Source organism: Prunus avium, chromosome 8, assembly GCF_965620075.1.
Source record: "Prunus avium chromosome 8, drPruAviu1.hap1.1, whole genome shotgun sequence".
Taxonomy (NCBI): Eukaryota; Viridiplantae; Streptophyta; class Magnoliopsida; order Rosales; family Rosaceae; genus Prunus; species Prunus avium.
Genome location: NC_142291.1, coordinates 572,226 through 588,681, shown reverse-complemented (window position 1 = coordinate 588,681; position 16,456 = coordinate 572,226). Strand labels below are relative to the sequence as shown.

Here is a 16,456-nt window from a genome sequence, read left to right as displayed (position 1 = left end):
CAAAAAATAAAAATAAAAACGAAAAAACCTTCTTCCGCCACAACCTCTCCAACCCAACCCCACCTAAACACACAACCCACAACCACCACCAAGCCTTCCTCACCCTCACCGTCCCACCAGTCCCAACCCCTCTTTCCCCAAGATGAAATACTCAAATGTTCTATTTATTTCAATTTTTTTTTTTCATACACAAAATTGAGGATATGAAATAGAATGAGGGGCATAAGCCATCGCATGGAGGGCGGGTATGGTTTGGGTGGAGTTGTGGGAGTGCCATTAGTTGTTGCCGGGGTGGTGGGTTAATTGGCTTAGTGTCAAATAGAGGTTGTCCATGGCTTTGTTGGATTGAAGGAAGGGAGATATATCATTTCTCGATCGTGGTGGGTTTTAATGGACTTGGCTTGGATTTAGTTTGATTTTAATGTACCTAAATACCTATATATATATATATATTATAGGTACATTATTTATAGGATATGTAATTTAGGGATTATTTTTTGGGTTCAAATTTTTTTAGAAATTGCCGATGGGTTAGAGGGAGTAGGATTTGCAATTGGGGTTGCCCACACTACAACCAAAACCGTCTTTATCTTTGAATTGTTCTCTCTTTCTTTCTTCTCCGTTTTGACCACTCCACCATACATGAGGGAATACAAGGGGCAGGATACTGATAAATTCTATGCCATGGGCTCTTGTGAGACCAAATGCTTTCAACATGATAATTCTCATCTCATGACTGTCTATGGCCACATTTGGCTATGATGCATCATGATTCATGAGTACCAAAAATCAACCCCAACTATCTCACCGTCGGTGCTTTAAGTTAATACATGAATGCGTCTCTGTCTAACTAGAAAGCAGAGCTATGGATACATAGGGATGGGAATAAAAATTGGGCTAGTGCCTTCATTTTAACTTAAAATGTTGATGTGATGTGTATAGGCGCGTGGCTATATTTTTAAAATATTCGAAAATATTCTAAGAGTATAGCTGCGTGTCTATACTTTTTAAATATTCATATTTATTATATTGTTTAACTAAGAGTAATTAGGTCTAGCAATTAGGAAATGCATTAAACCATACAAAGATATGAATTAGAAAATGACTTGCATGTTCCAGTTCACAATTCATGTTACCCATCATCATAAAAAAAAAAATGGCATAAGTCCATAGACAGTAACTCCACATAAGAGGATCGAGAAGAGTAAGAAAAGGACGCTAATCTCGTCAATGACATTTTATGCCTATATAATTATATGAATCTTTTGCGTTTCTAGTGATAATAAATTTGAATACCAATCACAAATGTTACATTGTACCATGTGTTTCTACGTCTACATAGGACTTCGGATGCACAAGTGAATGCTCTTAATCACTTGAGCTACATGTCCCCTACTAAACTACTCAATTAGTCTTAAGAAATGACTCAACCACTCATCGTTAATAGTAGTAATACCACCCAATTAAGTTAGGCGCAGTCCTCCTCAAAGTCAATCCACAGCAATAGGTTGGGTGTAGAAGATAATGCGAGCAGCGAAGTAAGCACATACACACTCATCTCCTACAACCTCAGTCCCTTGAGCAAATTGAGAAAAGCAAGCTCTTCTCCCTCACCATATTGGATTGTTGCTGGAGTAGTCGACTGGTTCAATAACTGCACATTAACTTTGATGTACAGCTCGCTGCCTACCATATGTATCAATATAATGTTGGTGTCGGCAGCAATGGCACTGTCTTGGTCATGGATGGGTTTGACAGAAAATATGAAAAGAAGAAAGAAAGACTCCTTTTTCCCACCCAAATTCCAACCGCTCACACGGTTCAACCCATCCATCAAACAAGTCGGCGGATCCATTAATCTCGCCAAAATTAAAGTAAAAGAACAAAAGTATAAATTTATTTATTTATTATGTGATGCGAGACCGCGAGTGACTGACTACCACAGACTCATCATATTCACAAGTTTCTCAAATTGTGACTGGCTGTTTCAGAAACTTTCCAACAGGCGCCGTGAGTTTAGCAAAGCCCATTCTCAACTTGTTCTGCAGGCAGCATTCTCTTCATTTCCTTGTTGCTTACCCCTTCCTTTCTTCCAACCTCAAAAATTCTCCCTCCCCCTGTCAAGAAAAGGACATCTCAAAATTCTCATCAATGCTTGTTTTACTTCCATCTCTTTCCCCCGACGCTGGCTCTAGCAAAATTCCACCACTGCTCATCTCACTTTAACTAATGACGTGGCACAAGCCCATTTGACAAAACTCCAACAAGTGCATAAAATTACAAACTTGACCTCTTGTGACCTTTATCTTTTATGTTATCCCCATTCTTCAACACCACAGGTGGCCCAGTTTGAGCGAGGGTAGAGGCCTCGTCAGCCATAATACTCTGCAGAGATTATCAAATACAGAGTGGTTTTGGGAAATACAGGGTGGGTTTCATTACAAAACAGGAGCCATCAACAAAAACGGTTCCTTTATTTTCGTGTCTTTACCAATAAAAGCGTTCTCTGTTTTTCAGTTTATTTTCAACACACCCATCTCTGCCCAACACACAAAATTAAGGGTTTTTTTTTTATTTGGTACTCTTTCTGCTGAGTTCTCACCCTCCAATTCCGAAACCCATCAATCAATCCCAGCCATGGAAGGAGGAGATATCGGTGACTGGGAGATGCTCCAAAACTCGGACCCTCCCCTGGTCAACTCAGATGACTCGGTTGAAAGCCCTAGGAACTTCGAAGGAATTGATGTTGATGCCGAGGGTATGATCAGGCCTGATTACTTCTCTTTGGATAATCAGGGCAAGTATGGGAAGGATGTGGCTGATGTCAGCGAAGAGGGTTCGGTTGAGTCCGACAACCCGAGCTGGATTGACCCTGGTCCGGTGACTCGCTACGGGGCAAAAGAATCGGGTGGCTTCTGGTCCGATTCGGGCAGTGATCGGTCCGATGGCCGTAAAAGTAATGATTTTGAGGTGAAAAACGAATTGGGTTTTGCGGGTAATGACAAAAGCCAAGTTGGTTTTGGAGGGATTGTAGAAATGGAGTATACCGATGAGAATTTGGGAAAATTCGGGTCTGGCAAGAACAAACTTAGTGGGTTGGATGCGGAAGGCCAACTGAGCTTTGAAGAAATTGGGGAAAACACAAGGGTTGAGAAGGAAAGTGAGATGGATTTTAGTGGATTGGATGGTGGAAATGACATGGATAAGAAACCAGAAGATGGACAATCAGTTGGGAGTCAAAGTGCCGCACCTGAAGTGAAACCTGAGGCAAAATCGGGTGCCGAGGTGGTGAAGAGGACAATCTTGTGGTGGAAGGTTCCATTTGAGGTCTTGAAGTATTGTGTTTTTAGGGTAAGCCCTGTTTGGTCCTTTTCTGTGGCCGCAGCAGTGATGGGGTTAGTTTTCTTGGGGCGGCGATTGTATAAGATGAAGAGAAAGAGCCAGACCTTGCAGCTCAAGGTTACTCTGGATGATAAGGTCAGTTATTGCAATTTTTATTATTTTCTTTTATCTAAGTTAATGATCATTAGTCTTCACTGCGTGTTATGGGAAAGCTTTGACTGCATTCAGGGTGTGAAAGTAGGACTATATAGTGTATATTATAAGGCTTTTTTGTACTTCAGTTTTCTTTTGGTGTGAAGAAAGCTTTTGCATTTGTTCATTTGTTCGAGTTTCTTACTTATTTGAAATGGCTAAAGTTATCTTTTGGTCCGAGGAAAATTTTGCACATTCATTTGTGTTTCTTATTTATTTGATATGTCTAAAGTTGCACTTTCCAATCTTTATTACTTTTCTTATAGATAAAAAAAATCATAAGAATCATTTGGGAGTACTTTTTTCTTACACTGTTCTGTTTTTGTTTGACATTTTCTGGTGCAAAGGAATGTAGAGATTTGGTTTTATTCACCTTCCTCTGTTAATTTATTGTATTCTGCAATATTGTTAAAATTATTTGGGATTATGCTATTATGTTTGGTTACAAGTATTACATTTTTTCTTTCTTGAAATTTTGTTTTTTTTTTTGGGATAAGAAACAGAGGATATTTATTACTATAAAGAAGTCAAAGTTACAATAGAGTTGAACACGTAGTGAAAGTTACACAGACTTAAACATTCAGATACTTGCAATGGAAGCATTAGTAGAAGTTGAGAAGTTCTTGTCCTCCAAAAACTAAATCCCTGTTCCATTCCCCACAATAAAACATAGATTAGAAGAGAAAGAACCAATACCCCGCAAGATGACTTCCCAAGGACCTCTGCGGAAGCCACTATCAACTCATTTGAATTAAACCCATTGGCTTGAACCTCTATCCACTACTCTTATGCTCTCCCCTTTTGAGAGAATGCTCATCTTTCTGCAGTTTTGTTTGTTTTGGACTCTTCACTTACGATTAGCTGAGATAGGTACATGTCTATGAGGGGACGAAACCTATATCTAGACACTTACATATATCAATTTTGAAATTTTATTTAAACCGATTCTTTATTTTCCTGGCTGCATTGAAGTGTAAAGAAACTTTGGGTTTAGAGAGTAATCAATGTAATTCAATTTTTTGAACATGTATGGACTGAGTGAACAACTAATGGCTTTAGAAGAACATGTAAAGGGCTTGCTTAATATAGGCCAGTTAAGAAAGCTCTGGGTGAAAAAGTAAAACTAAAAACAAAATATACTGTCAACGACGTTTATCAATTATAGTCTATACTTTCAAATTAGCAAAGGGTCACATGTTACCTTTTAATGGTTATTTGTTTTCCTGTTTCATAATTTCAAGAAACCATGGATCTGAAGATAGTTGCAATAGAATAAACCATGGACAGATAAGGTCTTTTAGACCTTGTTTATTTCCTTTCGCAAGAAAGGGCATATTCATTTGGTAAAAATTTTCCCTGGAGTTCCTGGAATTCATACTGAGTGAATATTTTTTCAGCATTATCAGTGATCACAAGTAAGGTAGTCAGAGTAGTTGATTATATGTTGCATGAGATTTATAACACCTTTGCAAAGTACTAGTGGATATTTCCTGTTTTGGCCTTGTAGCCGGTAGAGTTAATTTGTTTTCCTTATGTTCTTGTTCAATTTACATTGGAGTAAAAGAGTGCAGAAATCCATGATGCTGTGATAATAAGTCTCATGAAATGGTTTGCTTTTGCTTATTTTTCGAATTATTTTGTGCTGGGGCATGAGCTCTATCTAGCTCTAGCCGTATTAGGTTGGGGTGGGAAAATGGTGGAACCTATGTTAGTTGTAAGCAAGAGGCTTTTATGGTAGGATTTTATTTACTTGTACTTTGTTATATGAGTTATGTGGCTTTCCAAATGGGAACTTTGCTTCTCTGTTTTGACGTATATGTTGAGGTAGAACCTGGCATATCTAACTGAACAAATTTTGCAGAAGGTGTCTCAGTTCATGAGTCGCGCTGTGCGTCTCAATGAAGCATTTTCAGTGGTGAGGCGGGTTCCTATAATTCGACCTTCGCTGCCTGCATCTGGGGTAAATCCGTGGCCTGTAATGAGCCTGAGATAGAAAATTCTTGTTGTGAAGTACATAGAAAAAGAAAGTACTTTGTCCATGAGCTGTGCTAAAAGTACTAAAGTTCTTATGCCACGCTTTGTATCAAAACGATTGTACCTGTTATGTATTATAACTTTGAAATTTAGAATCTTTTGCATCACTCTGTAAAATGCAGACAAAAATTTCCGTTCGGGTACAAATTTTTACTTCTCTTTTCCCGTTGCCTAGTATACTTTCTTGTTTTATCTACATGTCCAGTGTATTTTTCATGCCTGCCATTGGAAATGCAAAATCTCATGTGTTTGTTATATGATATTAGCAGCCCAGCAATGTGCATCCACCAGACCTTTTCCCAAGATTTTGTACACTAACTAATGTGGCAGGGTTTTATTTGTTTATATATGGTGTTACTTTAAACCTAATTTATTTATATTTAACAAGATTCTGTGTAATATATTCCTCAGCTTTTGGTGACTAATAATATTAAGCTTCCAAGGTTTAGTCAAATTATTTGCATATTAGTTCACTTAACCTTACAAGTGAGCCTATTGGGAATATTGCAAAGATGCAGGAATTATTAGTCCACTGAACATTATTTCCTGGTCTTGGGCTTTATATTACAACTTCCATGGATGCATGATTTGGATATTCTACCCAGTTCTCATGAAATTTTGGGGAGATAGAGCCACCATAAGTTCATATGCTTTAACTCGTATGCCCAAGACTTTCTTTTATTTCTTTATTTAATTACAAGCGATATTGGGTGGGGGGGGGGGGGGGGATTTGAATGCTTGACCTAGAGTGTAAGAGCAATTGCTCTTAATCACTTGAGATACAAGTTCCTTGTGACTTTTTCAGAGCAGGGAGGTTTTTTTTTTTTTTTTTTTTTTTGGGGGTGCCAATACCACCGAAAAAATATTTTATTTTATTTTTTAGACAAGAAATTTGCTGACGGCCTGCAGACAAACCAAACTGAAACCATGGGCACAGATTAGGTGCACCATCACCATGGGAGGAAGAAATTACAAGCTTAAAAGTTTGTTTACATTATGGAACATGCAAAAGGGTTATCATCACTAAATGCTTGATTAGGGTAAAAATGTTGATTTGAATATTGAGGAGCGTATTGGAATATATATTCCCCTGCTTCTGGGCCTTTCTTATTGTCTTTGCCTTGCCCTTTATCCCCTCCTCCACCTTGTTCTTGCTTCACAACCTCAGCATGCTTCCCTAATTTTTTCTTTATGAATTCTATCAGCTTTGGTGGATCAACTACTCCCCTCACTGTCACCCTTGAGCTCTCCCTATTTGCTTCTACATTTAGAACACCTGATATATACAAATTGAAAAGAAATGAAAAACCATTCTTGTTCATATACAAATTGAAAAGAGAACCAGAGAGAGAGAGAGATTTACCTTTCATTCTCTCCAAGTATTTCTTAACATCATTTGCACAGCCTTGGCAATGCAACAACATTTTGAGCACCACAACTTTCACCTGAGGCTGAGCCATTACAATACCAAAAACAACTAAGAAGACTACAACAAATTGACGTGATGATATATAAAATTGGGAAAGTCAATTGTTAAGCATACCGATTCTTTCTTTTCTGGCTCCTTCTTGTCTTTGTTTTCTGGTTTTGGTTTTGGAGATATGAGCTCTGCATTTCTACTACACTTCTTTTGTACTCTCTCCAAAACCTTTAACGGGTCTGCCTTTTTTCCCTTTACAGTCACTTTATGATTTGGATAATCAACTACAACCTCTTCAACTCCTAATCAATAAAATCAATCTTAAAAACTCCAAAAAATTATATATGCAAGCACTCAGTCTCAGTATAAAATGAAGGAAAATCTTACCTTCTAAACCTCTCAGGCAATTGGAAACCTTACTTTGGCATCCTTCACAATGCATTAATACTTTCAACACAATTTCTTTGCCGGAGTTAGTATTTCTCTCTGCCATGTTGAAGTTGGGTTATCAAAAATTCTTGAGGCTGGTAATCGGAGAGTTGTGAAATGAGATGAAAATAAAATTGTATAGCATAATATACATGCATGTGTGATTATGTTTCCTTGCTATAAAAAAAAAATAACTTATTTGTGATTACATGACTATTGGTAGATACATTTGGTGTATCTTTCAATTGTATTAATGGAAATATTTCCCCACTCTACTATGTGGTTTAACTCCCAACTAATTGTGGAACCTTTATTTGGCTTCCAAAATGGTCCTTCCAGATAATTTCTATTTCAGTTTCATATATAAGAAATCATAATGGTAGTGGTTCTATATAAATTTGGATTTATGAGATAATAAAATGCTTACTAAATTATCAAAAGAAAATTGATAGAATACATAATCTCTAGGAAAAAATAACTCCTTTAAGCCAACAACGGGGTCTAGCTGAGTGGAAAAAGACCTTGACTTGAAGCAGTGGTCTTAGGTTTGAACCCCCATGTCACCTTGATAGTGTAATGTGGGTATGAGAAGCCCCCCTCATCCTTCTAGTTTAGACTATGGGTTGTATTAAAAAAAAAAAATTAAACATGATCCTTTAAGAATAGTCCTTTCAAAGAAGAAAATAGGTTACATTATCTCATTTATGGATACTTACTAACTGGGTGATAATAGTCCTCTTTTTAATAATCGATAATAATGATTTTTAATGTATATGGAAAATCTTTATCTTTTTCTAACGCTCAAGTTCTATAATCATTTCCCTAACCAATTTATTACTCTATTAAAGCTTAATTTCTATGGGAGCAATACCATTATGATTTCCTCATGTTATTCAATCTGGGTTAGCTCATATGGAACTGAAAATTATAAGCTCTAGATCCTCTTTGATTGGTCAAATGGTAACCCAATGATCATCCAATCACAAAACTTAGCCGGAAATTGTTTCTTAATCTTATACAACCTTGTTTACATCTCACCTCACAACCATCTTAAATCTGGTTTTGATTTTGAAATCAGGCCCTCCTCACAAGTATCTTTTTGTCAAAGTTACGAAGGGGGAAGGGGGACGGGGTAAACACTCACACACACGGATACCATAGGAGGGCCCTCACAACAACTATCTTAAATCTCTATGTTGTATCAAATTCACAATTTCTCTGCCATACTCACATTCATAAAACATGAATCTTCAAATCTCTGGAATGTGTAACATTTATTTTTACTTATCCTAAAAGGGTAGAAATAGAAAACTACATTCACAAGTGGAGGCAAGTAAAATAATGGAATGAGCATTCTGCACAACTGCAGCTTTAGCAAATGAATCTGCTCTATCAGTCTTCCAGTTGCTCAACAAAAGCTAACATAACAACTTTCTACGAGTATCCAAGGTTTAGACTACATTTTAGCCACCACTGATCGGAGGTATTATGGCCAACTCATCCTTGTCTTTAACAATTGCTGACTCAGTTGTGTACTCCTCATTAAGAGCAAGAACCATGCACCCGCGGAGCTCTGTCAGGCCGGGAAACATGGCGATGAGCTTATTTAAACAATCATCGGCACTACTGCCAGTCGACACCTCCAATGGCATCTCACTCAAGCCAGTAAGGTCCCGAGCTCTGGCAAAGAACATCACCTTGATCTTAACAGATGAACCCTCGATCCCCTTATCCTTTGTTGTGGAGTCCATAGTTACCGTCTTAATCTCTTCTTGGATGCAGTCCATTGCAGAACACCCTGCCACATGAATTAGTTCTTGTGGAACATGTTGGCTGCAACAATAACATCTTCAATTTTAAGACACCAAATACTTCATAAATATCTAGTTTCTAGAATCTCAGGGCAAAAAACCAACTTGTATGCTTATCAAGAAATTAAATAAAAATACATCTCAGTTTCATGTTGACTAATTCATCAAATCCACCCAAATACAGCACAACTCACCCAAATACAAGGATTTGGATTTCACTCACCAAAATCAAATCCATCAAATCCGTAGTTGACTAATTCGCTCACCTCCCCTACGAATTTTGATCTGTATCGATCTGGAACGAAAGATTTAACGACTCAGTTCCAGAGGAGAGAACAGTACCTGATAGACGACGTCGCTGCTACACAACAGTACGTGACCGACGACAGCAGACGAGCAATCGGGAGAGCGCTAAAGCTGATGAGCCCACGTTTGATTCTCTGTCTCTTTCAAGATATTGGGTTCGGAGAGGACTTTTTTGGACGAATAGATTCCAATAGGTGGGAGCGGTGATAAATGGATAGGCGTAAGAGCAGTTCCAGCTGACAGCCCAGCCCAGGCAAAAGCCCCCTGTCTCCCAAAATCACCTCCAGCGGTGACATCCATCCCGGCCCAAGGCAAGATAGCCCGAGTTCCTGCTTGAGGGGCGACGAAAAAAATTGAAAAAAATTCTGAAAAATTACCAAAATATTCAACAACAAAATTTATACATACATAGAAATTTTTTATTTATTAATCTCTTAAATATAAATAAAATTAATTTCATGTGGATAGTAATTGTCCTAGGATTACCATGACAATGGATGGAAAAGCCACACAAAAATTGCTAGGGCATATACTATTCAAGTGAACAGTCACCACCTTTACTTGTCGTTGCCCTTTGTCATGGCAAATGAGTGGAAGAGCTCTAAGGGGGAACATAATAGAGGTTGGGTGGGTGAGTGTGTCAATATAATAAGAGTATTGCTTATGGTTTCAAGAATTCAGTCTTATTCTCTTGGACCCTATGGTCCTAGGAAGTTGTAGTTATCTACCCTTGGATCTAATCTAAGAATTGAGAAAAAATTGGTTTAAATATCAATATATCATCTTTCATTTTACTTTTACTGCAGGAAAAATACTATTTTGGTTATTAAAACTTTTTTATTTTTTTAAGAAGAGTTTAATATCATAGATGAAAAACATGAACAAAAAACTCATCTGCATCTAAGACTGTCGTCTCTGACACTAGTGCGGCTATACTATTTTTTATTATAAATAACCCAAGTATAGTCGCGCGGCTATACTATTTGTAGGGGGGAAAAAGACCCACCTAGTGATTAGGTGCCCATGTTTCAAAACACATATAGCCGAGCGGATAGTTCAATTTTTTCTTCTTTTTTTGTGGGAATGTTTGCTTTTGATCTAACTCGTTCTCTCGAGTGAAACTTGTTGGAGGAACAACAATAAGTATTATTATAATAATTAAATTAAACAACAAATAGAATAATGAAATTAAATATGGCAGTGTAGGGGCTTTTTTCTTCCGGCAGCAAGTGGGCTAGGCTGCTGTAAAGAGCAATATGATGCAAGTGTCCCCTTTGTGTCTGAGTTCGAAGATTAAGCCCCAAAGATGTCTTGAAAGGGTGATAACGCCTTAGGAAACTCTTTGGTTACCTTCACCAATGAAAACAACAACAAATTACAGATAAATTTTCTAGCTTGGCATGAAAGGCTTGTGGCATGGGAGCAAAGCAATCATGAGTTTAGCATTAAAGAGAGAGAGAGCTATGAGTTCCTATGAGTAACAGGGGTTCTAAGGAAAGGGGAAAGGTATTTTGGAAGGATTTGTTGAAGAAAGAGAGAAAGAGGAAGGAAGGTGGGTGTGTTGAGCAGTTTCCGGCAGCTCGACGAGAGCTCTGTCAAACTTTGGAACAGTCTAACAGGAGCGAAAATAGGAGAAAATGGAGGAATATGGCACGAAATTGCAGGGTTCTGTAGGTGAGAGAGGAAGCTTGCTCTCCATATGTGAGTTGGTTTTGATGGGTAGAAGATGGCTCCTTTTATAGCCGCTAGAAGCCTTCCTTTCCCAAGAAACCCTAATGGTTTCTCTCCCATTTTGCTAAGTCTCCCCTCTCCTTTCCCTTCACTTCCTTCGACTCACCCCCATTTGTGAAACCTTTTTCTGTCCAAACACACAAAGACAAGGTTTTTGGGAGCTCTAAGGCTTTTCCTGTAGCTGCTTTAATGGTGAACACCATTTTTGGTTATCACCTCACCTTCTTTCCTTCCCTCTTCTATGGCCAAACCTGGTAGGAGAAAGAAATTGGTAAGGGCGCTGGTGTTGGTAGATACAGCTGCACCAAAATGGATTTAGTTGCATCCTCAACTTGTGATACTCGCAAGTGCACGAGCCGTTTGGTAGTATAGCATATGTAAGTGCGAGGTCGATCCCACGAGGATTGGTGATTGAATGATCCAATTCATTTTCCCTACACAAAACAGAAATGAAAAAGAAAGGAAATAAATAAAACAAGGAAGAAAGAAAATAACTAACTCAAGTAGATAAGTTCCCAAGTTCAATTAGATTAACGGATTGATTCTAGCTAATGTATGATTAAGCCATGGTGTTTGGTCATAACCTTGTATTCCTAATTCCCTAATTTGATCATTTGTTGTCTAACCTAAAATTAAGCATTAGGAACCCATTAAGCATAGAAGAACAATTTAAACAACCAAGCATGTATCTAATCCCTGTTGTCGAATGTCCATACATACTCTTCCTATTCATAGTTCAATTCGAATTAAAGCATGGTGTCTACTCTTAATTCAAACCAAGATAGCTAACATGCAAGCCTAAATGGTGATCAATCATTCAAACTAGCATATTAACTTATAAGCATAATGAATAAGAACAAAAATCATAATTGAAACTTGGAAACTAATCAAACTTGAAACTAAAGAAAAGAATTTACATAACAATGAAAATTAAAGTAGAACTTGGAAAGACTTAAAGGAAAATTTAGTAAAAGGATTTTTGTTACAATCAATTGAGAACTAGAAAGGAAAACTAAGAGAATTTGAGGGAGAGAAGGGAAGGGAGCTCTAGAGAAGTGTTTGAGAGCTCCCCCCCTTGGGGTGTGTTTACAAGCTTAGAGAACTTCCCTATTTATAGGCCTAGGGGAAGTGAAAATCTGAATTCAATATGGCTAATGCATACAACACTTGTTTTATAAAATCTGAAATGGTTGATGCACTTGTATTAGAAAATATGAATTGGTTGATGCACTTGTATTAGAAAATCAGAATTGGTTGATGCACTTCACCAATAAATCCCACCAGCAGCCCTAGCTCATCTTCATGTCACCATGACCAAGCTTCCAACCAGAAACAATAGCTCATCCTGAGGTCAGCATGACCAGCAACTTCAAGGGCTTACGAATTGGGCTTCCCTTAAGCAAATTAAGACTTTAAGCACTCAAACTTGAAGTTCAGAATGTCTTCTTTCCAGCCATATATCCTTTGGGCCAATCCAAGGTCGGAGGAGGAAGTTAAGTCCAAAACAAATTGCTAACTCATTTTGCGCGCTGATAAAATCCATCCTGAGCATGGCTCTGTGTTTGCTAGGTAACAGACTCCACAATTATCCAATGGGGCTGAATTTCGGATATGTTATAGTATACATCCATTGGAACAACTTTCATGAATCATGTTGCCTCATCCGAGCTATGTAGGTTGCTGAAACAAAGCTTGCAATATGACCTACGGAACTGGACTGGCAGGGGGCTGTAGCCAAAATGAGTTTGTCTTTAAGCTCTTCTTCCCTTCATCCAAATTAGGCCTTAACATGCTTGAATTGCATGAATTATGCTCTCTTGCTCTTTTGGCCTACAAAACACACAAAGGGAGGCAAATAACTCAAAATTATAAGAAACTAAGCAAAAGAAGTAAGTAAATTTGGGCATGTATATGTATGAAATTATGAGCTTAACAGCTGGTCTGAAGGGTGTTTTGCTCAAGTATCCTTTGGTTTTTTGGATGGCTTGTGTTGGGATTTGTCTTTGGCCATGTGCTGGAGGTTCCCAGCAGCCCACTCACATGGGTAGCTTTGGTTTTGTCGCTGTTTTTGGTTTCCAGCTAAGTGCTGGAGAGATGGCAGATATTTTCCTTGGTTACGTGGGCCTCTCTAAGGTGATGGGTTAGCCCATTAAGGGGATGGGCTAATTTCCTAAAGTGATGGGCTATTTTATTAAGGTGAAGGGCTAATTTTTTCTAGAGTATTGGGCTTCCTTTTCTCTCTCTTTTATGCTTACCCACATATTTGGGCTCAAGAAATGGGCTTGAGTTTTTGGGCTCCCAAGAAACCCAAAACTTCAATTTCTCGGCTTATCAATGGGCCTCACGAAAGCTTGTTACCATCCATACCACAACCCACTCAGCATGCCCCGGGCATTCGAGTGGCTTGGGCCCACTTAAGCTTGTAGTGCGATTGGGTGTGAAATAATAATTTCCCGCTTGGCATGGCATGTTGCTTGGCATGGCATGTCGTTTGACATGCTTTTAATTATGACGCTTGATAGGATAATTGGCATGGATTTGCAAAGCTAAATGTATCTTTATAATTTTAATCTCAATTTCTAGCGTGACAGATTTTTATTTGGCATGGCATGCAGGGCGTGGCTTGTGCATGGCAGACTTACGTGTACTCCAAATCGGGTCTTTTTCCAATAATATATCATTTTGGGCTAGGAATTTATTCGGGCTCAACCATGGATTTTTTGGGCCTCAACAGGCAGTAAATTCAAAACTGACTGTTCTTGCATAAACAGGCTTGCAGAATTACAATGTCCTTGAAACAGAATTTCACCCCTACTCAGTACTTGTAGTTCTGCAGGCATTTGCTTCACCAGGATACTACTATCTAAATTAAAGTCCTAGCACTAGGGCTTTGATTTCTAGCAAAATTTGTGTGTTTGTCTACGAGGCTATACAGGAATGATAATATGAATGTTCTATGCGAATTTGATGTAATTCTACAGACCCATGGCTTGTGTTTAAATAGAGTAGCTCATACATGTTCCAACAGGTATCAGATAAGGACAAACTCAATCAGACAAAAACATTATATGATATTTGAATTTTAAAAATAATTCAAATAATTAATTAACTAATCGGGTTTAATTTAAATAACATAGCCCAAGACGTATATAGAAAATAGATACATATGTACTTACGTTTATAATATGAGTATTAAACGTGAAAAATGCTAAATTCTTTATATGGGTAATAACTCTGGCAAAGTAAAAAAAATCAACGAGGACAATAGAGATTCGGGTAATGGCCTAACATTAATGGATAATGTTCTAAACTACTCTTATCGATAAAAGAAAATCGGGAAAATTTCTTATTTTTAATTTTAAAAGGATACCAGTATCTATATAAAGAGGATACTATTTTTTTTTTTTAATTGTAAATAAAATAACCGGGTACGGCCACACGGCTATACTATTTAAAAAAAAAAATTACCCGAGTATAGCCGACAGCTATACTATTTTTTTTAAAAACCCCTACCGCCTAGGAGCCCACATGGAAAAACAGTATAGCCGATCGGCTATACTAGTTTTTTTTTAAAATAACCCAAGTATAGCCGCACGGCTATACTATTTATAGGAAAAAAGGACCCGCCTAGTGATTAGCTGTCCATGTTTTGACACAAGTATAGCCGGGCAGCGATACTATTTTTTTTTTTTAAATTACTGTAGTAAAGCCGAGCGGCTATACGATTTTTTAAAAATAAAAAAGATACCCAAGTATAGTTGTTCGCGGCTATACTATTTAGTTAAAAAGAAGGCACCCTCCTAGTTGCATTAGTTTATACTTTATTGATATTAATTGGGTAGTTTCAACATATCCAAAACGGATATTGAAGAGAGAGAAATTTCACAGTAAATCAATTTGAGAGTTCAAATTTTTTTTTTTTTTGTGTGGGAATATTTGCCTTTGATCTAACTTGTTCTCTCAAGTGAAACTTGTTGGAGGAACAACAATCAATATTATTATAATAATTTAATTAAACAATTAAATTAAACAACAAATAGAATAATGAAATTAAATATGGCAATAAATTCAAAACTGACTGTTCTTGCATAAACAGGCTTGCAGAATTGCAATGTCCTTGAAACAGAATTTCACCCCTACTCAGTACTTGTAGTTCTGCAGGCATTTGCTTCCCCAGGATACTACTATCTAAATCAAAGTCCTAGCACTAGGGCTTTGATTTATGGCGAAATTTGTGTGTTATCTATGAGGCTATACAGGAATGATGATATGAATGTTCTATGCGAATTTGATGTAATTCTACAGACCCAGGGCTTGTGTTTAAATAGAGTGGCTCATACATGTTCGAAGGAACTCTAGTGTTCCAATGTGGGACTAATTTCAACTCAAACACGTTTGCAATGCCTTACAAAACCAACAAAACTAAATTATGTTACTGCACACATTATTTGTCGTAGAGAATTGCATGCTAAGTTGGAGTGTTCTTGGTAATTGATTCACTTTTCAAACAACACTTTACATGAAGAATACTACCACCTCTCTTACTATTATACCCATAAACATTTGATTGAAATTGTTGTTCTGGTTGGCAAAGAGATTGCAAAATCACCATCTTGCATTTTTGTTACAAGTAGTAAAAACTAATCCTTGCCTCTCACATTCTTTCATAGTTAGTAAAATACGGAATGAAAAAAATACGAATAAAATACCTGCATATTTTATTATGCAAAATTTGACAAATTACAACTAAAAAGTTGGGCCACTATATAATATTTTAATATAATTTATTTACATTTTTAAATATATATTATTTTAATTCAATAATATGTGAAAATTATGTGTATAATATTTGAATTTTGTGTGTATTCTTGAAACTTTTGTAAAAAACACGTGTATTAAACATGAAAAATATGTATGTACATGTACAATACGAGTATTGTATGTTTGCTTTTAAAAAACATGTATTTTACTAAGTCTATAAGACGTGTCCAAAAAACGGATGTATTATTAAAAAATACATACATATGTGTATAATACAAGTATTAAATGTAAAAATGCTAAATTCTTTATATGGGTAATAACTTTGGCAAAGTAAAAAAAATCAAAATAATGGCTTTCTTGAAATCTACCATGCTCAATTCAGAGCCATATGAAACCATAAGGCAAATGCAAGACAATACATGAGAATATT

General features: G+C 37.1%; 3 protein-coding genes across 6 annotated transcripts; 1 reads left to right on the top strand and 2 right to left on the bottom strand.

The window, feature by feature from the left end:
- The first annotated feature begins 2,007 nt into the window (after positions 1 to 2,007).
- LOC110757374 (uncharacterized) lies at positions 2,008 to 5,730 on the top strand. The gene is made up of 2 exons (XM_021958966.2): positions 2,008 to 3,477; positions 5,396 to 5,730. The coding sequence occupies exons 1-2, from the start codon at positions 2,638 to 2,640 to the stop codon at positions 5,525 to 5,527; spliced, it is 972 nt and encodes a 323-aa protein (XP_021814658.2). The 5' UTR covers positions 2,008 to 2,637; the 3' UTR covers positions 5,528 to 5,730.
- Positions 5,731 to 6,466: 736 nt separating this feature from the next.
- LOC110757362 (heavy metal-associated isoprenylated plant protein 8-like) lies at positions 6,467 to 7,498 on the bottom strand. The gene is made up of 4 exons (XM_021958950.2): positions 7,376 to 7,498; positions 7,112 to 7,290; positions 6,932 to 7,019; positions 6,467 to 6,844 (listed from the first exon to the last, which is right to left on the bottom strand). The coding sequence occupies exons 1-4, from the start codon at positions 7,479 to 7,481 to the stop codon at positions 6,558 to 6,560; spliced, it is 660 nt and encodes a 219-aa protein (XP_021814642.2). The 5' UTR covers positions 7,482 to 7,498; the 3' UTR covers positions 6,467 to 6,557.
- A 1,155-nt stretch (positions 7,499 to 8,653) lies between these two features.
- On the bottom strand, positions 8,654 to 9,788 carry CNX7 (co-factor for nitrate, reductase and xanthine dehydrogenase 7). Of its 4 annotated transcripts, none has more exons than XM_021958938.2 (2): positions 9,452 to 9,788; positions 8,654 to 9,215 (listed from the first exon to the last, which is right to left on the bottom strand). In XM_021958938.2, the coding sequence occupies exon 2, from the start codon at positions 9,202 to 9,204 to the stop codon at positions 8,881 to 8,883; it is 324 nt and encodes a 107-aa protein (XP_021814630.1). In that variant the 5' UTR covers positions 9,205 to 9,215; positions 9,452 to 9,788; the 3' UTR covers positions 8,654 to 8,880. The 4 variants fall into 4 exon arrangements, with proteins under 4 accessions (XP_021814630.1, XP_021814629.1, XP_021814628.1 ...); XM_021958937.2 differs by having other exon boundaries at positions 9,571 to 9,787; XM_021958936.2 differs by having other exon boundaries at positions 8,654 to 9,250; positions 9,452 to 9,783.
- Positions 9,789 to 16,456: the final 6,668 nt, after the last annotated feature.